Source organism: Oncorhynchus clarkii, chromosome 16 (genome assembly GCF_045791955.1).
Source record: "Oncorhynchus clarkii lewisi isolate Uvic-CL-2024 chromosome 16, UVic_Ocla_1.0, whole genome shotgun sequence".
NCBI lineage: Eukaryota > Metazoa > Chordata > Actinopteri > Salmoniformes > Salmonidae > Oncorhynchus > Oncorhynchus clarkii.
The window spans coordinates 61717019-61740997 of NC_092162.1; the positions used below are offsets into that span (position 1 = coordinate 61717019).

Genomic DNA, 23979 nt, shown 5'->3' on the forward strand with positions numbered 1-23979 from the left:
TTTTTTGCTACGTTACAGCCTTATTCTAAAATTGATTAAATAAATAAAAACCCTCATCAATCTACACACAATGCCCCATAATAATGATAGCGATAACAGGTTAAGAAATATTTGCAAATGTATTACAACTAAAAAACAGAAATACCTTATTTACAAAAGTATTCAGACCCTTTGCTTTGACACTCGAGCTCAGGTGCATCCTGTTTCCATTGTGTTACGGTTTTCTTCTGTCGAAGGAGAGGCGGACCAAAACGCAGCGTGGTTATCTTTATACATCTTTAATGAAGATGATAAATGAACAATATACAAAAACAAGAAACGTGAAAAACCGAAACAGCCCTATCTGGTGCAACAAACAGAGACAGGAACAATCACCCACGAAATACCTAAAGAATATGGCTGCCTAAATATGGTTCCCAATCAGAGACAACGATAAACACCTGCCTCTGATTGAGAACCACTCTAGACAACCATAGACTTACCTAGACTACTTCACTAAACCACAATCCCATAACCTACAAAAAATCCCTAGACAATACACACCACATAAATATCCATGTCACACCCTGGCCTGACCAAAATAATAAAGAAAACACAAAATACTAAGGCCAGGGCGTGACATATTGATCATCCTTGAGATGTTTTTACAACTTGATTGGAGTCCACCTGTGGTAAATTGAATTGATTGGACATGATTTGGAAAGGCACACACCTGACTGTATAAGGACCAACAGTTGACAGTGCATGTCAGAGCAAAAACCAAGTCATGAGGTCAAAGGAATTGTCCGTAGAGCGACAATTCTGTGTGTGTGTGTGTGTGTGAGTGAGAGAGACGGGCTCAGGATTATGTTGAGGCACAGATCTGGGGAAGGGTACCAAAACATTTCTGCAGCATTGAAGGTCCCCAAGAACACAGTGTCCTCCATCATTCTTAAATAGAAGAAGTTTTGGACTACCAAGACTCTTCCTAGAGCTGAGCAATCAGGGGAGAATGGCCTTGATCAAGGAGGTGACCAAGAACAGGATGGTCACTCTGAAAGAGATCCAGAGTTCCTCTGTGGAGATGGGAGAACCTTCCAGAAGGACAAACCATCTCTGCAGCACTGCACCAATCAGGCCTTGTGGTAGAGTGGCCAGACGGAAGGCACTCCATGGTAAAAGGCACTCGACAGCACGCTTGGAGTTTGCCAAAAGATACCTAAAGGACTCTCAGACAACGAGAAACAAGATTCTCTGGTGTGATGAAATCAAGATTGAACTCTTTGTCCTGAATGCCAAGCATCACGTCTGACGGAAACCTGTCACCATCCCTACGCTGAATCATGGTGGTGGCAGCATCATGCAGTGAGGATGTTTTTCAGGGACTGGGAAACTAGTCAGGATGGAGGCAAAGATGAATGAAGCAAAGTACAGAGACATCCTTGATGAACGCTCAGGACCTCAGACTTCACCTTTCAACAGGACAACAACCCTAAGCACACAGCCAAGACATTGCAGGAGTGTCTTATGGATAAGTCTCTGAATGTCCTTGAGTGGCCCAGCTAGAGTATGGACTTGAATCCAATCGAAAATCTCTGGAGAGCCTTGAAAATAGATTTGCAGCGATGATCCCAATCAAAACCGACAGAGTTTGAGAGGATCTGCAGAGAATAATGGGAGAAACTCCCACATACAGATGTGCCAAGCTAGTAGCGTCATACCCAAGAAGACTTGAGGCTGAATTCGCTGCCAAAGCTGCTGCAACAAAGTACTGGGTAAAGGGTCTGAATACTTTGGTAAATGTGATATTTCCTTTTTTTTTAAGTCTAGGGGTCTGAATACTTTCCAAATGTGCTCTATATTTACAGAAATATATTTTAGATTCTTCAAAGTAGCCACCCTTTTCTTTGATTACAGCCCTACACACTCTTGGCATTCTTTCAATGCTGAGTAATGCATTTATCACAGTCTTGAAGGAGTTCCCACATATGCTGAGCACTTGTTGGCTGCTTTTTCTTGACACTGCGGTCCAACTTATCCCAAACCATCTCAATTGGGTTGAGGTCGGGTGACTGTGAAGACCAGGTCTTCTGATGTAGCACTCAATCACTCTCCTTCTTCGTCAAATAGCCCTTACACAGCCTGGAGGTGTGTTGGGTCATTGTCCTGTTGAAAAACAAATGATAGTCCCACTAAGCGCAAACCAGGTGGGATGGCGGATCGCTGCAGTGTGCCTTGACATAAAAATAAATCACAGACAGTGTCACCACCACTACACAGCGCGTACCACACATACGGAGATCATCCATTCACCTACTCTGCATCTCACAAAGACACAGCGGTTGGAACCAAAAATCTTAAAGGACTCAGACCAAAGGACAGATTTCCACCGGTCTAATGTCCATTGCTCGTGTTTTTTTGGCCCAAGCAAGTCTCATATTTTTTTGGTGTCCTTTAGTAGTGGTTTCTTTGCAGCAATTCAACCATGAAGGTCTGATTCATGCAGTCTCCTTTGAACAGTTGATGTTGAGATGTGTCTGTTATTTGAACTCTGTGAAGCATTTATTTGGGCTGCAATTCCTGAGGCTGGTAACTCTAATGAACTTCTCCTCTGCAGCAGAGGTAACTCTGTGTCTTCCTTTCCTGTGGTGGTCCCCATGAGAGCCAGTTTCATCATAGCACAGCAGAGGTAACTCTGGGTCTTCCTTTCCTGTGGTGGTCCCCATGAGAGCCAGTTTCATCATACCACAGCAGAGGTAACTCTGGGTCTTCCTTTCCTGTGGTGGTCCCCATGAGAGCCAGTTTCAACATACCACAGCAGAGGTAACTCTGGGTCTTCCTTTCCTGTGGTGGTCCCCATGAGAGACAGTTTCATCATAGCGCTTGATGGTTTTTGTGACCGCACTTAAAGTAACTTTCCGCATTGACTGACCTTCATGTCTGAAAGTAATGATGGACTGTTTCTCTTTGCTTGTTTGAGCTGTTCTTTCCGTAATATGGACTTGGTCTTTTAGCAAATAGGTCTATCTTCTGTATACCAACCCTACCATGTCACAACCAACTAATTGGCTCAAACGCATGACGAAGGAAAGAAATTCATCAAACTAGCTTTTTACAAGGCACACCTGTTATTTGAAATACAGTACCACCTCATAATGAATTATCACCTCATAATACATTACTACCTCATAATACATTACTACCTCATAATACATTACTACCTCATAATACATTACTACCTCATAATACATTACTACCTCATAATACATTATGACTACCTCATAATACATTACTACCTCATAATACATTACTACCTCATAATACATTACTATCTCATAATACATTACTACCTCATAATACATTACTACCTCATAATACATTACTACCTCATAATACATTACTACCTCATAATACATTACTACCTCATAATACATTACTACCTCATAATACATTACTACCTCATAATACATTACTACCTCATAACACATTACTACCTCATAATACATTACTATCTCATAATACATTACTATCTCATAATACATTACTACCTCATAATACATTACTACCTCATAATACATTACTACCTCATAATACATTACTACCTCATAATACATTACTACCTCATAATACATTATGACTACCTCATAATACATTACTACCTCATAATACATTACTACCTCATAATACATTACTACCTCATAATACATTACCACCTCATAATACATTACTACCTCATAATACATTACTACCTCATAATACATTACTACCTCATAATACATTACTACCTCATAATACATTACTACCTCATAATACATTACTACCTCATAATACATTATGACTACCTCATAATACATTACTACCTCATAATACATTACTACCTCATAATACATTACTACCTCATAATACATTACCACCTCATAATACATTACTACCTCATAATACATTACTACCTCATAATACATTACTACCTCATAATACATTACTACCTCATAATACATTACTACCTCATAATACATTACTACCTCATAATACATTACTACCTCATAATACATTACTACGTCATAATACATTACTACCTCATAATACATTACTACCTCATAATACATTACTACCTCATAATACATTACTACCTCATAATACATTACTATCTCATAATACATTACTACCTCATAATACATTACTACCTCATAATACATTACTACCTCATAATACATTACTACCTCATAATACATTACTACCTCATAATACATTACTACCTCATAATACATTACTACCTCATAATACATTACTATCTCATAATACATTACTACCTCATAATACATTACTATCTCATAATACATTACTATCTCATAATACATTACTACCTCATAATACATTACTACCTCATAACACATTACTACCTCATAATACATTATGACTACCTCATAATACATTACTACCTCATGAAGCTGGTTGAAAGAATGCTAAGAGTGTGCAAAGCTGTCATCAAGGCAAAGGGTGACTACTTTGAAGAATCTCAAATATGAAATATATTTTGATTTGTTTAAGACTTTTTTGGTTACTACATGATTCGATATGTGTTATATGTGTATATATATATATATAAATATACCATATAACAATATATACACATATAACACATATCGAATCATGTAGTAACCAAAAAATATGTATATATGTATATGTGATGGGATGTTTATGTGATGGGACAATATGGACAGCATATGGATATACTATGTAGAATATCTGAAGAGTAGTATATGTACAGCAATAGATAAATAGGATAGGCCTAGACTAGAATACAGTATATACATACATATGAAGTGGATAAAACGGCATGTAAACATGATTAAAGTGACCAGTGTTCCACGACTATGTACGTATATATATTGTCTCATTTATAACATGCTGCCATTACTTATTTTTAAACCATGATACATGAAGGCCTATGCACGTTATAATATTATTATTTAATTTTTTAATGTTTTTTTTCTCACTGGGATGGGAAAGGAGGGTTGGACTGGGGTAGGTGGGGATGAGGGATGGAGCTGTTCTTGGTAAAATAAAAATGTATCAATGCTGCAATTGTAGATATGAAATCTGTCTCTTGCCCTTCATCTACACTGATTAAAGTGGATTTAACCAGTGTTACCAAAAAGGGATCATAGCATTCTCCTGGATTCACCTGATCAGTCCATGTCAGGGGTATTCAACTCTTACACTACTTGGTCCTGGGCCTGATGGTTTTCTGTCCTACCTAATAATTAACTGCACACAGATGGTGTCCCAGGTCTAAATCATTAGTTACAGAGTAGCGTACTCTATCAGCCTGGGGAATCATTAGTTACAGAGTAGTGTACTCTATCCGTCTGGGGAATCATTAGTTACAGAGTAGCGTACTCTATCCGTCTGGGGAATCATTAGTTACAGAGTAGTGTACTCTATCCGTCTGGGGAATCATTAGTTACAGAGTAGTGTACTCTATTCGTCTGGGGAATCATTAGTTACAGAGTAGCGTACTCTATCCGTCTGGGGAATCATTAGTTACAGAGTAGCGTACTCTACTTGTCTGGGGAATCATTAATTACAGAGTAGCGTACTCTATCCGTCTGGGGAATCATTAGTTACAGAGTAGCGTACTCTATCCGTCTGGGGAATCATTAGTTACAGAGAAGCGTACTCTATCCGTCTGGGGAATCAGTAGTTACAGAGTAGCGTACTCTATTCGTCTGGGGAATCATTAGTTACAGAGTAGCATACTCTACTTGTCTGGGGAATCATTGTTACAGAGCAGAGTACTCTATTTGTCTGGGGAATCATTGGTTATAGAGTAGAGTACTCTATTTGTCTGGGGAATCATTGGTTATAGAGTAGAGTACTTTATTTGTCTTGGAGAGTGTACTGAAATCACTCTATTCCTATTGTTTGACATTCTCTGGTAATTACACTATAGTACATTCTCAGGGACTCTGAAGACATACACTGAGTTAACAAAACATAAAGAACACCTTCCGAATATTGAGTTGCACCCCCAGAACAGCCTCAGTTTGTCGGAGCATGGATTACAAGGTGTCACAAGTGTTCCAAAAGGGATGTCAAGTTGGCTGGGTGTACTTTAGATGGTGGACGATTCTTGATATACACGGGAAACTGTTGCGAGTGAAAAACACAACTGTGTTGCAGTTCTTCACGCAAACCGGTGTTCCTGGAACCTACTACTACTGTATCATAACCTGTTCAAAGACACCTCAATATTTTATCTTGCCATTTTCCCTCTCTGAATGTCACAAATACACACTGCATGTCTCAATTGTCTCAAGGGAGTTGAAAAGTGACATCTATAAGGGATCATAGTGTTCATATGGATTCACCTCGTCAGTCTATGTCATCGAAAGAGCAGGTGTTCCTAATGTTTTGTACACTCAGTGTATATGCACACACACATGTACACACGGAGACACGTACATACACCTTAGCGAATGAATACACAGACTTGCATACAAACACTAACAGTTAATAACTTTCTGTAACTCTTTCTCTTGCACATGCTCTGTCTGGTCTATTTCTCGCTCTCTCTTTTTTTCTGTTTCGTCAAAACACACAAACGCCTCAGGCTGCATGTCCATGTTTCAATGATTCAACAACATTTCGCTGATTAACCTGCAGCTCATTCCCCAAAAAATTGTAATGAAAGACTTAATAGTTCACTCCAAGGGGTTACAAGAACATAGCCTAGTGGTGAGAGAAGGGACCCAGCAAACGGAGGGTTACTAGTTCAAATCCCTGATGGGAATCATCTGGTGGGAAGTGAGCTGGCAACCAGAGGGTTGCTGGTATCAAATCCTAGATGTCATTGCCTGCCGTGTGCCCTTGCGCAAGGCACTTAATCCCCCAAAACAACAGTGTGTGTATTTAGACCCCTCGACTTTTCCACATTTTGTTACGTTACAGCCTTATTCAAAAATGTATTAAAATGTATTTTTCCTTATCAATCTACACACAACACCCCATAATGACAAGGTAAACAATATTTTTTTGCGAATGTTTTACAAATAAAAACTGAAATACCACAGTTAAATAAGTATTCAGACCCTTTACTCAGTACTTTGTTGAAGCACCTTTGGCAGCAACTATGGCTTTGAGTCTTCTTGGGTATGACGCTACAAGCTTGGTACACCTGTATTTGGGGAATTTCTCCCATTTTCTCTGCAGATCCTCTCAAGCTCAGTCAGATTGGATGGGGAGCGTCGCCGCACAGCTATTTTCAGGTCTCTCCAAAGATTTATGATCGGGTTCAAGCACAGGCTCTGGCTGGGCCACTCAAGGACATTCAGAGACTTGTCCCAAAGCCACGCCTGCTTTGTCTTGGCTGTGTGCTTAAGGTAGTTGTTCAGTTGAAAGTTAAACCTTCACCCCCGTCTGAGGTCCTGAGTGCCCTGGAGCAGGTTTTCATCTTTCCCTCGATCCGGACTAGTCTCCCAGTCCCTGCCGCTGAAAAACATCCCCACAGCATGATGCTGCCACCACCATACCTCACCGTAAGGATGGTGCCAGGCGATGAGCGGTGCCTGGTTTCCTCCAGACGTAATGCTTGGCATTCAAGCCAAAGAGTTTAATCTTGGTTTCATCAGACTAAATAATCTTGTTTCTCATGGTCTGAGAGACCTTTGGAGTGCTGCAGAGATGGTTGTCCTTCTGGAAGGTTCTCCCAAAATAACTCTAGAGCTCTGTCAGGGTGACCATCGGGTTCTTGCTCACCTCCCTGATTAAGGCCCTTCTCCCCCGATTGCTCAGTTTGGCTGGGCGGCCAGCTCTAGAAAGAGTCTTGGTGGTTCCAAACTTCTTCCATTTAAGAATGATGGAATCCACTGGGTTCTTGGGGACCTTCAATGCTGCAGATATGTTTTGTTACCTTTCCCCAGATCTGTGCCTCAACAGAATCCTGTCTTGGAGCTCAATGGACAACCAATGGCTTGGTTTTTGCTCTGATTTGTACTGCCAACAGTGGGACCTTATATAGATTGGGGTGTGCCTTCCCAAAGCATGTCCAATCAATTGAATTTACCACAGGTGGACTCCAATCAAGTTGTAGAAACATCTCAAGGATGATCAACGGAAACAGAATGCACATGAGCTCAATTTCGAGTCTCATAGCAAAGGGTCTGAATACTTATGTAAATAAGGTATTTCCGTTTTTTATTTGTATTACATTTACACAAATTACAAAAACCTGTTTTTGCTTTGTCACGATGTGGTATTGTGTGTAGATTGATGAGGGAAACTTGTAATTTAATCAATTTAAAAATAAGCCTGTAACGTAACAAAATGCAATACATGGGAAGGGGTCTGAATACTTTCCGAATGCACTGTGTGTGTGTCTTTCGGAGGGGTTAAAAGCGAAAGTCAAATTTCGGTTTGGACCTTGTGTGTAATTGACTAAGAAAGTGATCTTAATCTGTCTGTGTGAGTGAGTTGGTTTTATTGACTCTATGTGTGCATGTAAGCATTGTGTTGAAGGAAGTGTAGTACGCTGTGGTTTTTGCTCATGACCTTTGTCAGTTGATTGAATTTGTTGCCTTTGTTGTCACACACAGCAGTAACATACAGTATATAATGTATGTTAACATTATGAATTCAAAGCATGTACACGTGTCGGCCTTGTAACATTTGTGTAGTTTATATGTGCAATCACAAGGAATGGATGGAGGAGAAACATTGCATATCATTTCAAGGAGTGTTGTTTTCACTATAACCCCCATAAAGATGCATGGAATTGTGAATCGTCTGAGAATAAGAACATCACACTATCTCTTTGAGTTATCCCTCCCAGCTCTACTATCTCTTTGAGTTAACTCTCCCAGCTCTAGATGTGAACTGAAGAGGAGATGGCTTCCCTGCAAACACATTCCTTAATGCTTTCTATTTCGATGAATGTTCCATTTAAATGTTCATCATCTAGTGTCATGATACAGTAATAAGTTTGGTGTAATGACCAGCTTTGAAGCAAAAAGGCTGTGTTGTTCATAACGGATGGCTTGTCACATTGTATTTCAAGGTGTATGGCATCGATTACCATTATAGTCCTTCAATTTAGAAAGAGCTAGACATTACGTATTTAATTGTGGACTGTGTGTGACTATTTAATCACATTAAGCTCTCTTTTAACAAATTAGATTAGTGAACTCTTCACACATCAGCACCCTGGACCTCCCAATTCAATCACAACCAAGTCAAATCAGCAGTGAACGTCACAGTGGGGATACCTTAGGCATACCAGAGTAGCAACACGCGCAGATGCATACGCTCGCAACTGTTGGGCGGCTCCTGTGTTGTACTCAGACATGGCATGCCATAGCTATGTAGATAAGTCCAGCACATCCTTTTATTTCCTATTGGTTACTGTTCCAGGGGATTTAATGTGGGGTACACACATACACACGCATGTAAATATATAATGAATGCAATGCTTATTTTCTCAGCTCACCAACCCACGTCCAATTTCCTCAGGCATGGAAGACAAAAGAAGCGATAGGGGGAGGAACTGTAAGAGGAAATAGAGTGTTGTGTCTCAGGGGGCTGGTGGTGAAACCTACAGTATGTCATTTTATATTGAAAAGAGAAAGAGGTGATAGGGTAACCACAGAAGCTGACAGACCCTGCACTGACACCTCCTGTGTTCATTTCACGGTCTGTCTTGTTATTACTTTAGTTTAAAGCAAATAAAGAAGAAAAGATGGAGGAACAGGATGAATGTTAATAACCTTACTGCAGTGGGTTAAATGAGGGTCACACAGAGTGTTCCCCAGTAGTCTTCAACAAATCTACTTTGAAACAAAAGGATACACCTCACACACATGGTCATGGGCTTTTAAAAAAGAAGACTCTTGTACCATGTCAGATATAGAGTTGAAATGTATTCAATTTTGCTTTTGCATCCCATTATTATTATATACAGTGCAATATAATAAATATAATAAAACCGTTTCACGTAGAAACACCATCTTTTCGCAGTAATAAATATGTGATTGATTATTCAATTCTGAAAAATATTTACTGAAAGTGGCAGTAATAAAGCCTCTCTTGAAAAGGTCAAACCTTGACCCAGAAAATATAAAAAACTATCGGCCTATATCGAATCTTCCATTCCTCTCAAAAATTTTAGAAAAGGCTGTTGCGCAACAACTCACTGCCTTCCTGAAGACAAACAATGTATACGAAATGCTTCAGTCTGGTTTTAGACCCCATCATAGCACTTGTGAAGGTGGTAAATGACATTTTAATGGCATCGGACCGAGGCTCTGCATCTGTCCTCGTGCTCCTAGACCTTAATGCTGCTTTTGATACCATCGATCACCACATTCTTTTGGAGAGATTGGAAACCCAAATTGGTCTACACGGACAAGTTCTGGCCTGGTTTAGATCTTATCTGTCGGAAAGATATCAGTTTGTCTCTGTGAATGGTTTGTCCTCTGACAAATCAACTGTACATTTCGGTGTTCCTCAAGGTTCCGTTTTAGGACCACTATTGTTTTCACTATATATTTTACCTCTTGGGGATGTTATTCGAAAACATAATGTTAACTTTCACTGCTATGCGGATGACACACAGCTGTACATTTCAATGAAACATGGTGAAGCCCCAAAATTGCCCTTGCTAGAAGAATGTGTTTCAGACATAAGGAAGTGGATGGCTGCAAACTTTCTACTTTTAAACTTGGACAAAACAGAGATGCTTGTTCTAGGTCCCAAGAAACAAAGAGATCTTCTGTTGAATCTGACAATTAATCTTAATGGTTGTACAGTCGTCTCAAATAAAACTGTGAAGGACCTCGGCGTTACTCTGGACCCTGATCTCTCTTTTGAAGAACATATCAAGACCAGTTCAAGGACAGCTTTTTTCCATTTACGTATCATTGCAAAAATCAGAAACTTTCTGTCCAAAAATGATGCAGAAAAATTAATCCATGCTTTTGTCACTTCTAGGTTAGACTACTGCAATGCTCTACTTTCCGGCTACCCGGATAAAGCACTAAATAAACTTCAGTTAGTGCTAAATACGGCTGCTAGAATCCTGACTAGAACCAAAAAAATTGATCATATTACTCCAGGCTAGCCTCTCTACACTGGCTTCCTGTCAAAGCAAGGGCTGATTTCAAGGTTTTACTGCTAACCTACAAAGCATTACATGGGCTTGCTCCTACCTATCTCTCTGATTTGGTCCTGCCGTACATACCTACACGTACGCTACGGTCACAAGACATAGGCCTCCTAATTGTCCCTAGAATTTCTAACCAAACAGCTGGAGGCAGGGCTTTCTCCTATAGAGCTCCATTTTTATGGAACGGTCTGCCTACCCATGTCAGAGACGCAAACTCGGTCTCAACCTTCAAGTCTCTACTGAAGACTCATCTCTTCAGTGGGTCATATTATTGAGTGTAGTCTGGCCCAGGAGTGGGAGGGTGAACGGATAGGCTCTGGAGCAACGAACCGCCCTTGCTGTCTCTGCCTGGCCGGTTCCCCTCTTTCCACTGGGATTCTCTGCCTCTAACCCTATTACAGGGGCTAAGTCACTGGCTTACTGGGGCTCTCTCATGCCGTCCCTGGAGGGGGTGCGTCACCTGAGTGGGTTGATTCACTGATGTGGTCATCCTGTCTGGGTTGGCGCCCCCCCCTTGGGTTGTGCCGTGGCGGAGATCTTTGTGGGTTATACTCAGCCTTGTCTCAGGATGGTAAGTTGGTGGTTGAAGATATCCCTCTAGTGGTGTGGGGGCTGTGCTTTGGCAAAGTGGGTGGGGTTATATCCTTCCTGTTTGGCCTGTCCGGGGGTGTCCTCGGATGGGGCCACAGTGTCTCCTGACCCATCCTGTCTCAGCCTCCAGTATTTATGCTGCAGTAGTTTATGTGTCGGGGGGCTAGGGTCAGTTTGTTATATCTGGAGTACTTCTCCTGTCCTATTCGGTGTCCTGTGTGAATCTAAGTGTGCGTTCTCTAATTCTCTCCTTCTCTCTTTCATTCTCTCTCTCGGAGGACCTGAGCCCTAGCACCATGCCCCAGGACTACCTGACATGATGACTCCTTGCTGTCCCCAGTCCACCTGGCCGTGCTGCTGCTCCAGTTTCAACTGTTCTGCCTTATTATTATTCGACCATGCTGGTCATTTATGAACATTTGAACATCTTGGCCATGTTCTGTTATAATCTCCACCCGGCACAGCCAGAAGAGGACTGGCCACCCCACATAGCCTGGTTCCTCTCTAGGTTTCTTCCTAGGTTTTGGCCTTTCTAGGGAGTTTTTCCTAGCCACCGTGCTTCTACACCTGCATTGCTTGCTGTTTGGGGTTTTAGGCTGGGTTTCTGTACAGCACTTTGAGATATCAGCTGATGTACGAAGGGCTATATAAATACATTTGATTTGATTTGATTTGATCTATATACACGGCTACTGGTACAGAGTCAATGTGTCAATGTGGAGGCTATATACAGGGGGTACCGGTACAGAGTCAATGTGGAGTCTATATACAGGGGGTACCAGTACAGAGTCAATGTGTCAATGTGGAGTCTATATACAGGTGGTACCGGTACAGAGTCAATGTGGAGTCTATATTCAGGGGATACCGGTACAGAGTCAATGTGGAGGCTATATACAGGGGTACCGGAACAGAGTCAATGTGGAGTCTATATTCAGGGGTACCGGTACAGAGTCAATGTGGAGTCTATATTCAGGGGGTACCGGTACAGAGTCAATGTGGAGGCTATATACAGGGGGTACCGGAACAGAGTCAATGTGGAGGCTATACACAGGGGGTACAAATCTTGTCAAATATTTTCAGTCTCCTGAGGGGGAATAAGTTCTGTCGTGCCCTCTTCACGACTGTCTTGGTGTGCTTGGACCATGTTAGTTTGTTGTTGATGTGGACGCCAAGGAACTTGAAGCTCTCAACCTGCTCCACTCCAGCCCCGTCGATGAGAATGGGGGTGTGCTCGGTCATCTTTTTCCTGTAGTCCACAATCATCTCCTTTGTCTTGATCACGTTGAGGGAGAGGCTGTTGTCCTTGCACCACACAGCCAGGTCTGTGTTGTCAGTGATCAAGCCTACCACTGTTGTGTCATCAGCAAACTTAATGATGGTGTTGGAGTCGTGCCCCGGCCGTGCAGTCATGAGTGAACAGGGAGTACAGGAGGGGACTGAGTACACACCCGTGAGGGGCCCCTGTGTTGAGGATCAGCGTGGTAGATGTGTTGTTACCTGCCCTTATCACCTGGGGGGCGGCCCGTCAGGAAGTCCAGGATCCAGTTGCAGAGGGAGGTGTTTAGTCCCAGGGTCCTTCGCTTAGTGATGAGCTTTGAGGGCACTATGATGTTGAACACTGAGCTGTAGTCAGTGAATAGCATTCTCACATAGGTGTTCCTTTTGTCCAAGTGGGAAAGGGCAGTGTGAAGTGCAATAGAGATTGCATCATCTGTGGATCTGAAGGTGCGGTATGCAAATTGGAGTGGGTCTAGGGTTTCTTGGATAATGGTGCTGATGTGAGCCATGACCAGCCTTTCAAAGCATTTCATGACTACAGACGTGAGTGCTACGAGTCAGTAGTCATTTAGGCAGGTTACCTTAGTGTTCTTGGGCACAGGGACTATGGTAGTCTGCTTGAAACATGTTGGAATTACAGACTCAGACAGGGAGAGGTTGAAAATATCAGTGAAGACACTTGACAGTTGGTCAGAGCGTATTCGGAGTACACGTCCTGGTAATCCGTCTGGCCCAGCGGCCTTCCATGTTGTGGAAGTAAACTGCTTACTTTTTCTCATTAACTACTTTCTCAATGTAAATAGCTCATTGGATTGTGGTAGTAATATAGTGACATTCAAAGTCAATAGCAGGCAGTAAAAGTCAGTGGCTGTTATTGTAGCTTGTTGTCTTAGCTAAAGCCTTATCTGGCTGGAATTAGTCCCTCTCTGAGGGATTAGTCCCTCATGTGTCTGTGGTGGGTGCGTGCGATTGTGCGAGTTCGGTTGTAATGATATGTTATGCAATATGTCTTGGCTTTGGCCCCTGGATAGCAGTGTACAGTGAACTTCTGAACAAGGACCAGAGGCTTTGTCACACAGCATAACTAATTTAACCCCATTAATCCTCTTCTCCCTTGTATGTATCTGACACCACAAATAAAGTTATCTCTCTCTCTCTCTCTAGATGGGAAATGCCTCTGAAACATCTTTGTTCGCTGACACATCTTCGTTCCTTTCTACCATCTCTAAAGAACATGACATCCTCATGGGGACCATCTATGCCATATTTGGTGAGTCTTTCTCCTGGTGTGTTTACCAGCTTTCACAACACTGGGGTTCATATTTGTGCTCCGAGTTCAGTTGTGGAAAAATAACTTGAAAGATAAACAAAGATAAAAGTCTTAGAAGAGGGATCGCAAAACAATGCCTGTCATTTCATTGCTTTAGTTCACTATTGGCAGTGTTTCATCTTGATTTACTGGATGCCTTGAAGCTCTCTACAGTATGGGGCGGCAGGGTAGCCTAGTGGTTAGAGCGTTGGACTAGTAACCGGAAGGTTGCAAGTTCGAATCCTCGAGCTGTCGTTCTACCCCTGAACAGGCATTTAACCCACTAGGCCGTCCTTGAAAATAAGAATTTGTTCTTAACTGACTTGCGTAGTTAAATTAAATGTGCACTCTGGTATTTTACTTTTCAGTCTTGTTAAAACTCTAATCGTGTGTCTCAGGTGTTTTCTCACTGGTGGGGAATGGGATATTGCTGTTTGTGGCCTACCGGAAGAAGTCCTCCCTGAAGCCGACTGAGTTCTTTGTTATAAACCTCTCCGTCAGCGACCTTGGAATGACCATCTCTCTCTTCCCCATGGCCATCTCATCAGCCTTCGCACACAAGTGAGTGTCCACACTCCTTTACCATCCACTACTCTGCTCATCAACCTTTACTTCTCCCATCCCGTTCCCCTTTCAAATCAAATCTCCCTCCTTCCATTCTTGAGGTTATTCAGTGTATGTGTGCTGCTGTTTTTTTATGCCCTCACACATGTAGACAGACAGATACAGTGCCTTGCGAAAGTATTCGGCCCCCTTGAACTTTGCGACCTTTTGCCACATTTCAGGCTTCAAACATAAAGATATAAAACTGTATTTTTTTGTGAAGAATCAACAACAAGTGGGATACAATCATGAAGTGGAACAACATTTATTGGATATTTCAAACTTGTTTAACAAATCAAAAACTGAAAAATTGGGCGTGCAAAATTATTCAGCCCCTTTACTTTCAGTGCAGCAAACTCTCTCCAGAAGTTCAGTGAGGATCTCTGAATGATCCAATGTTGACCTAAATGTCTAATGATGATAAATACAATCCACCTGTGTGTAATCAAGTCTCCGTATAAATGCACCTGCACTGTGGTAGTCTCAGAAGTCCGTTAAAAGCGCAGAGAGCATCATGAAGAACAAGGAACACACCAGGCAGGTCCGAGATACTGTTGTGAAGAAGTTTAAAGCCGGATTTGGATACAAAAAGATTTCCCAAGCTTTAAACATCCCAAGGAACACTGTGCAAGCGATAATATTGAAATGGAAGGATTATCAGACCACTGCAAATCTACCAAGACCTGGCCGTCCCTCTAAACTTTCAGCTCATACAAGGAGAAGACTGATCAGAGATGCAGCCAAGAGGCCCATGATCACTCTGGATGAACTGCAGAGATCTACAGCTGAGGTGGGAGACTCTGTCCATAGGACAACAATCAGTCAGTCGTATATTGCACAAATCTGGCCTTTATGGAAGAGTGGCAAGAAGAAAGCCATTTCTTAAAGATATCCATAAAAAGTGTTGTTTAAAGTTTGCCACAAGCCACCTGGGAGACACACCAAACATGTGGAAGAAGGTGCTCTGGTCAGATGAAACCAAAATTGAACCTTTTGGCAACAATGCAAAACGTTATGTTTGGCGTAAAAGCAACACAGCTCATCACACTGAACACACCATCCCCACTGTCAAACATGGTAGTGGCAGCATCATGGTTTGGGCCTGCTTTTCTTCAGCAGGGACAGGGAAGATGGTTAAAATTGATGGGAAGATGGATGGAACCAAATACAGGACCATTCTGGAAGAAAACCTGATGGAGTCTGCAAAAGACCTGAGACTGGGACGGAGATTTGTCTTCCAACAAGACAATGATCCAAAACATAAAGCAAAATCTACAATGGAATGGTTCAAAAATAAACATATCCAGGTGTTAGAATGGCCAAGTCAAAGTCCAGACCTGAATCCAATCGAGAATCTGTGGAAAGAACTGAAAACTGCTGTTCACAAATGCTCTCCATCCAACCTCACTGAGCTCAAGCTGTTTTGCAAGGAGGAATGGGAAAAAATGTCAGTCTCTCAATGTGCAAAACTGATAGAGACATACACCAAGCGACTTAAGCTGTAAGGGGGCTGAATAATTTTGCACGCCCAATTTTTCAGTTTTTGATTTGTTAAAAACGTTTGAAATATCCAATAAATGTCGTTCCACTTCATGATTGTGTCCCACTTGTTGTTGATTCTTCACAAAAAAATACAGTTTTATATCTTTATGTTTGAAGCCTGAAATGTGGCAAAAGGTCGCAAAGTTCAAGGGGGCGAATACTTTCGCAAGGCACTGTAGATGGAGAGAGAATATAAAGATGTAAAATAAAAAGGTCACCTGTGAGACACAACTGTTTTAGTAGTCATAGATATCTATATCCATTCGCTCTTGTACTTCAGGTACTGTCAGCCATGTGGGGCCTCTGGCCTCAGACACTGAAAAAGTGAGGGAAATGGTCTCTGAATATCTACCGGATAAATGACTAGTCTCTCTCTCTCTCTCTCTCTCTCTCTCTCTCTCTCCTCCCTTTCTCCCTTTCTTCCCAGGTGGCTGTTCAGTGATGTTACATGTATGAGCTATGCCTTCTGTGGGGTTTTGTTTGGACTAGCCAGTCTCACCAACCTCACAGTGTTGTCATCTGTGTGCTGGCTTAAGGTCTGCTGTCCCAACTATGGTAAGAGAATGCAAAACCTTGACCTCTAACCCTGATCCTTGATCTCTAACCATAACTTTGATCTCTAAAATTGACTGACCCCAGCCCCTCTAGCACACCTTTCAGTGTATTGGGATGGTTGGAGTTGGGACTGAAAAATAGACTCTGAAAATGTATTATCGCTAACCTGTACACTGTCTTTCAGATTTGTACTTTCCTCCCAGACATCCAAGCCTCAGGAACAGTTGTGGAAGCTTTGTAGGTAGTGAGGGGTTAGGCCACATTGCCAGCATCTCCGAAGCTGGATAGACTGGGAGAGTGGAGGGCAACCAAGAGGTTAAGAGTCATAAGTAAAAGGTTAGAGTTCCCTCAACTATTTGCTATTGTGCAAAAGATCAACTCCTCTCCGAAGTAGGAAGTAATTAACAGAGTTAAAGTGGAGAGGGGGAATTATGATTCAAGGACACTCCTAAGACATGTCACTTTGGGACAGTGAGAAACCTATTTACTGGATGAAGCCATTAAGTCACCGAGCATCCACTTGCCTTAGCAGCTAATTAGAATGTATTTGACCGTACATTACAGAGGGGTGTTAGGATAATAAGGTCTGGCTAATCACTAGTGATTAACGTTCCATATTACAACTGTAGGGATTAACGTTCAATTCTCAGAGACAGACAGACACAATGCTCTAGCTATGTCTGGAAAGCACACATAGGGTGTGTTTACACAGACAGCCCAATTCTGATATTTTTTTCACTAATTGGTCTTTTGACCAATCACATCAGATCTTTTCACATCAGATCTTTTTCAGAGCTGATCTGATTGGTCAAAAGACCAATTAGTGAAACAAATACCAGAGTTGGGCTGCCTGTGTAAATGAGGCCATACACACCATGCTCACATCACATTACTTATGTAATGGATGGTGCGAAATTAAATTTGAGCTACAAAACGGACAAAAAATAGTACTGAAGGGTGTTACGTTGTCGTCTCTTTTAAGCTTTGAGAGAAAGTAGTGTGAGTGTGAATACACAAATTAATCTACTAAAGTCCATTAAAAAAAAGTTATCATTAGCTTTTCTCCCTCATCGTTTTGTATGTGTGCGCACGCGCGCATGTGTGTGTCTGTGTGTTATTGGATAAATTAGTCTCAAGAGTACATCCACTAATGAGTAGGATTAATTTGTGCCACTCAAGCTTCTAAAGATCTGCTTAGGCAATTACAAACATGTGAGCACACATACAAACCGAGGGGGAGAACAGGTTTTTGCTCTGACCTGCACTGTCAACTGTGTTCCTTTCCAAATCGTGTCCAGTCAATTGAATTTACTAAAGGTGGACGCCAATCAAGTTGCAGAAACATCTCAAGGGTGATCAATGGAAACAGGAGGCATCTGAGCTCAATTTCAATTCTCATAGCAAAGGGTCTGAATACTTATATAAATAAGGTATTTATGTTTTTTTAAGTTTAATACAATTGAAAACGTTTCTAAAAACCTGTTATCCCTTTGTCATTATGGGGTATTCTGTGTAGATTGCTGAGGATTTTTTATTTATTTAATTAATCCACTTTAGAATAAGGCTGTAATGTAACAAAATATGCGAAAAGTCAAGGGGTCTGAATACTTTCCAAAGGCACTGTATCTGGAGTCCCTGACACTTGGTTAAAGAGTTAGGGGATGTCTCACGGTTTAGATGTCATGCTCTTGTGAACTGAGTGAGTGGAACTAATAAGTATAGGTAGTAATGGAAGTCAGAACAGCATTTTAAAGAGTTACACAAACTCTTCAGTGTGTGTGTGTGTGTGTGTGTGTGTGTGTGTGTGTGTGTGTGTGTGTGTGTGTGTGTGTGTGTGTGTGTGTGTGTGTGTGTGTGCACTCTTCAGAAAGTTGAAGTCCACCTTGAGGCTCTGGAGACTGCTGGCTGCACCAATAACACTGTTTGAAATGCAGATGAGCACAAATAATGATGTGTTTAAAAGAGTCAGCCCAAAAGAAACTGGTACAAATATAGCACACACAATAAGGACAGAGAAAAGTGGGGAACCAAAATGAGCAGAGATCAGTGTTAAGTTGTGAGTACAGTAGCAGTTAAAGTCACAGAGGATTAGAAGGTTTCCAGAGGAGCAACAATGGAAGGAGGATCAGAGTCATGAACTGATGACACACCGGTGTCAGATAATTACGCAGAGCTCCACACAGACTATACCATCAGCAAAAAAGACTACAACACTGCAGAGCAGGTGTCATTAGAAATGGAAGCAGGCTAGGACTGGCATCCCACCATCCAACTTGTCCCGCTCTAGGGATGACGGTGAGGTAGCATTGAATATTCAAGGATGATATTAATGCTTTATTCAAGTATTCTTACTTTCAGATTAAAATAGGGATATTTATTCCAATAAATGGCCCCTGGTTGGGTGATACAGAAGGTTCCAGGTTTGAAATGCCCATGAACCTTGTAGTATAGATAGCCAACAGACACCACAGTGCATGTTTTAAACATACTGTATACACACAGCCAGGACTCCAGTACTGATCAGGCAGCTGAACAATTAGGACAGAGGAGTAATAATCAATCTAAGATCAGCTCACTCTGCACATCCTCTGCTAACTGCAGGAGGTTGACATATTGAACTGCTAAATCTGATTCAACATTCCAATCCAGTGATAGCCACAGGCTCCTTGTATTCCCTGTTCGCCATACGCCGTCTAGCTCCTTACACACACAGAGGACGCATTTTCCATTTCAGCTTTCTGATTCATGTACACACCGGTGAACATGCTTCAGTAATTAATTATCCATCTGCCGCAGGTGACAAATGTGCAGAACCATTAAATGGGCTTCCTAGTCTACTCATGCACTAGGCTTCCTAGTCTACTCATGCACTAGGCTTCCTAGTCTACTCATGCACTAGGCTTCCTAGTCTACTCATGCACTAGGCTTCCTAGTCTACTCATGCACTAGGCTTCCTAGTCTACTCATGCACTAGGCTTCCTAGTCTACTCATGCACTAGGCTTCCTAGTCTACTCATGCACTAGGCTTCCTAGTCTACTCATGCACTAGGCTTCCTAGTCTACTCACGCACTAGGCTTCCTAGTCTACTCATGCACTAGGCTTATTCACCAACAGTTTGAAATTCTTCTCATCATGTGTTTGAAATGTGCAGCCCTATTTGTGGTTTATGACATGTAAGAGATGTGTAAGAAAGCAGAAATAATCAGTATACTGTATATTTCTGGTGAAGCTTAGCTCCTGGGTTGAGTGTGTTCTTCTGATCCCAGGCCACACGGAAGGTGATATTGGTTTCTTAAAATGTAGATATATTCTATAACCCCGGAGAGTGAAGATTGGGAAGAGAGGATTGATAATAGTGTATTCAAGTACACAAACAGGCACGCACCAATACACACGCACTTTGGCCCTCCAGCTAAACCGTCGTGTGGTGCTAATCTCTCCACACGACGGAGAGTATATTTATATTTGGCTTCCTGTAAATATATAAATGCATATGTTTGTGTCTCTACGGAAACATGCGCCTACCCTCTGTTTCTGAACATGCTTGAGGTCATGTCAAGAGATATGCGTGTGGAGGAATGAGAGAACACGTGAATGTGTCATTTCTGTATGTAAATTTGCCTGCTAGGATTATCTAAGAGGCTAAGACGGCTAAGATCCTGTAAAGCCAACTAAAATAAAATAATTTTCAGACTGATGAGATGTGAATGCTTACTAACTTCCAGTGAATAATCTTTTGTGTTTCTGTTTTTGTCAGTCGTTCACAATTCTGCTTTGATCCTAAAACTGCCATTTGCTTTTGGCCATTTAGATTATATGAGGTATTTCAGAGAAAATACACACGTACAAACTGAGATGTAATTAACAATGATATCAATGTTGCTTTCTCTCCTCTTCCCTGTATCTAATTTGCCTCATTTCTCCACAAACTAATGTGCCAAATCAGGTAACGTTGTCTTTCTCTTTCTGCCTCTTTCCTACCTCCTTCTCTCCTTTCCTCCTCTTCCCCACCTCCTCTCTCCCTTCCTCCTCTTCCCCACCTCCCTCTCTCCCTTCCTCATATTCCCCACCTCCTCTCTCCCTTCCTCCTCTTCCCCACCTCCCTCTCTCCCTTCCTCCTCTTCCCCACCTCCCTCTCTCCCTTCCTCCTCTTCCCCACCTCCTCTCTCCCTTCCTCCTCTTCCCCACCTCCTCTCTCCCTTCCACCTCTTCCCCACCTCCTCCCCTACTTCCATTACAGCATCAGGTAACAATGCCACTTATGATATTACATGTTCTCTCCGCACCTCCTCCTCTGCCTCCCATCTCTCATCCCATTGGTTAATAACCCCCTCCCTGTCTCCCCTTCTTCTCTCCTTCTCCCCCATCCCCCCATTCCCCCCACAGGTAACAAGTTCTCATCCTGCCATGCCTATCTCCTAATAGCAGCGGTGTGGTGCTATGCTCTTATCTTTGCCATCGGGCCTCTGACTGGCTGGGGCCGGTATGGTTCTGAACCCTACGGTACAGCCTGCTGTATCGACTGGTACGCCCCCGGCCAAAGCAGAGTTGCCATGAGCTACATCCTGTGCCTCTTCCTCTTCTGCTACATCGTCCCCTGCATCATCATCTTTCTCTCCTATATCTTCATCCTGCTGACTGTCAAGGGGTCACGCCAGGCGGTGCAGCAGCACATATCCCCACAGAACAAGATCCCCAACACACATACACTCATCGTCAAGGTACGCACTGTAACACACACACTCTCAAGGTCAGGATACACACGCTCCCTCTCACAGACACACACACTCATCAGTCAGGTATGCACTCTCACACACACACTTAGCGTCAAGGTACGCCCAGGTAAGGCCAACATGTTATAAATATGCCAACTTTGACTGATTATTTCTCAATTATACTTTTAGAAACAAATGTCAATCATACTGTAGGTTAACAATCTTTACTCCACATAACCATTCTATAAGAAAATACACGCACACACACACTCAGACACTCAGACACTCTCACTGTCAAGGTACACACTGTCACACACGCACTTAAATAGTAGTTGTGCAAACACACACACACTACAATACACACCTTGGAAACCGTAGCAGCACATTTTCCTAACTTAAATGCTGCTTATGTATAGGTTTTAAAGGGTTTCAAGCGGGAGTTGTGATTCGTTATTAGATCAAAATGCTTTTGAGAGCACCCCAATCATCAACTTGGGGGAGCTGTATACAGTATTCTTTATTTCACTCCTTCATGAATTCAAGTTTGGTTGGGACATTAGGTTTGAAAGTAGGAGTTTTAATTGATTAGAAGGTCAATGTATCGTTCGGTGGTCAATAAACAGCCTCATCATTATGATAGGGGAGAAGTTGTCCTCTTTGACTTTGTTTTTGTTCTAAGTATTAGTTTAAAGTATTGTCACATGGATTGGTGGGGGGAAGCTTTTATAAACTATCGTATGTGCACACCTGTATGTCAATTCCTCCCTCTGTGTTTTCCCGTCTCTCCCTTCTAGCTCTCGGTGGCGGTGTGTATCGGTGTCGTGATCGCCTGGAGCCCATACGCCTTCGTCTCCATGTGGGCGGCGTTCGTTAACTCAGCAGAGGTCCCTCCCTTTGCTTTCGCTGTGGCTGCCATCTTTGCCAAGTCCTCCACCCTCTACAATCCTATCGTCTACCTAGTCTTCAAACCCAACTTCCGCAGGTCCCTCTGCCGGGACTGGCTGACATGCCGACGGACCCTATGTGCGTGTTTGTGCTCGCACGGCTCGGCTCAGAAGGTGTCCTGTACACAGTCCCAGCAGCATGGGAAGGAGGAGTGTAACTCAACGCGGCGGTCCAATGGATTGACGGAGAACCATAGGGGGGCATGCAGGCACTGCCCATGCCCAGAGAGAGACACTGGTTCTGGCGGATACGGCCAAGAGACTACCCCTCAGAGGACTGCAAGGATACTGCAGGGGTCCACACATAGCGAAGTGGCTGTTAGTCAGCTGTCCAATGAGATGCAGAGTGACTTCCTCTGAAAAGACAAAGGAGAGAGAGTAAGCAAAAGAGAGAGGGAAGGGAGGATTTGGGGAGAGAAAGGGGGAGAGGGAGAAGGGAGAAAGTTAGAGGGAGGGAAATGTGGGAGAGGAAGGCAGTGACCGGGAGGAGGAGAGAGAGAGATGAGAAAAGACAAACAGTAAATTGTTTTCACATACAAAATAAAAAACATGGAGAGGGGAAGATCAGAGAGAAAATTATTTTTAAACAGGAAATAAGTTATTGTTGAGGAAGGGCAGGTGTGAACTTGCACTAACAATCACAACAAGGCCATCCTAACTCCTCTCACTCAGAGGAGTGGCCAAACCAATCACCTCGGAAACTGTTACTGCCACAATACTCACTCAGCCACAAACTGAACTAAACCAGGGGTGTATTCATTATGCAGATGCTGTTGGAAAATGTTTCTTCTGTTGCGAAATGTTTAGCAACAGAAACGGTTTATTCCAAAAAGAAAACGTTTTGCAACGAAAATGAGAATTTTTATCGGACAAACTCAGCTAGGTCCCTCCCTGTTTCATTCCGTTTGCTCTGTTTGCTTCCATTTGGTTCTTAACTTTGTAAGACGTAATGAATACAACCCTGACAACCAACATACGACCACAAACTGAAGAGTCAGCAACATACCAAAAACTCAACCAAAATACCACCACAGACTGAGCAGCCAATAACAACCAGGAACTCAACCAACAAACAGCCAAGACAGACTGAAAAACAGACTTTGCCAACAAGCCCCTGATCTCTCGGGTTGCAGCTGGTTTGATTCAAAAGGACCTGAAAGTCATGAACCCACAGTCTTGATGCAGTAGTTAGAGATATCAGACACAGGACCAACAAGAGGGTCCATAATGAGAACGACACTGTTGTTTAGGGAAATACTACCAGATTGAGTATCAGATTCTACATATGTCCCACAGGGCCTACC

General features: G+C 42.4%; 1 protein-coding gene across 1 annotated transcript in view; it reads left to right on the forward strand.

The window, feature by feature from the left end:
* The window catches only part of LOC139367738 (opsin 7, group member b), a 172166-nt gene extending 149131 nt beyond the window's left edge, over positions 1-23035 (forward strand). The window contains exons 2-7 of the mRNA XM_071106057.1: positions 14171-14276; positions 14714-14876; positions 16888-17015; positions 21257-21262; positions 21403-21737; positions 22526-23035. Coding sequence (XP_070962158.1) covers positions 14171-14276; positions 14714-14876; positions 16888-17015; positions 21257-21262; positions 21403-21737; positions 22526-23035 — 1248 coding nt within the window. The remainder of the gene's footprint in view (positions 1-14170; positions 14277-14713; positions 14877-16887; positions 17016-21256; positions 21263-21402; positions 21738-22525) is intronic.
* Positions 23036-23979: the final 944 nt, after the last annotated feature.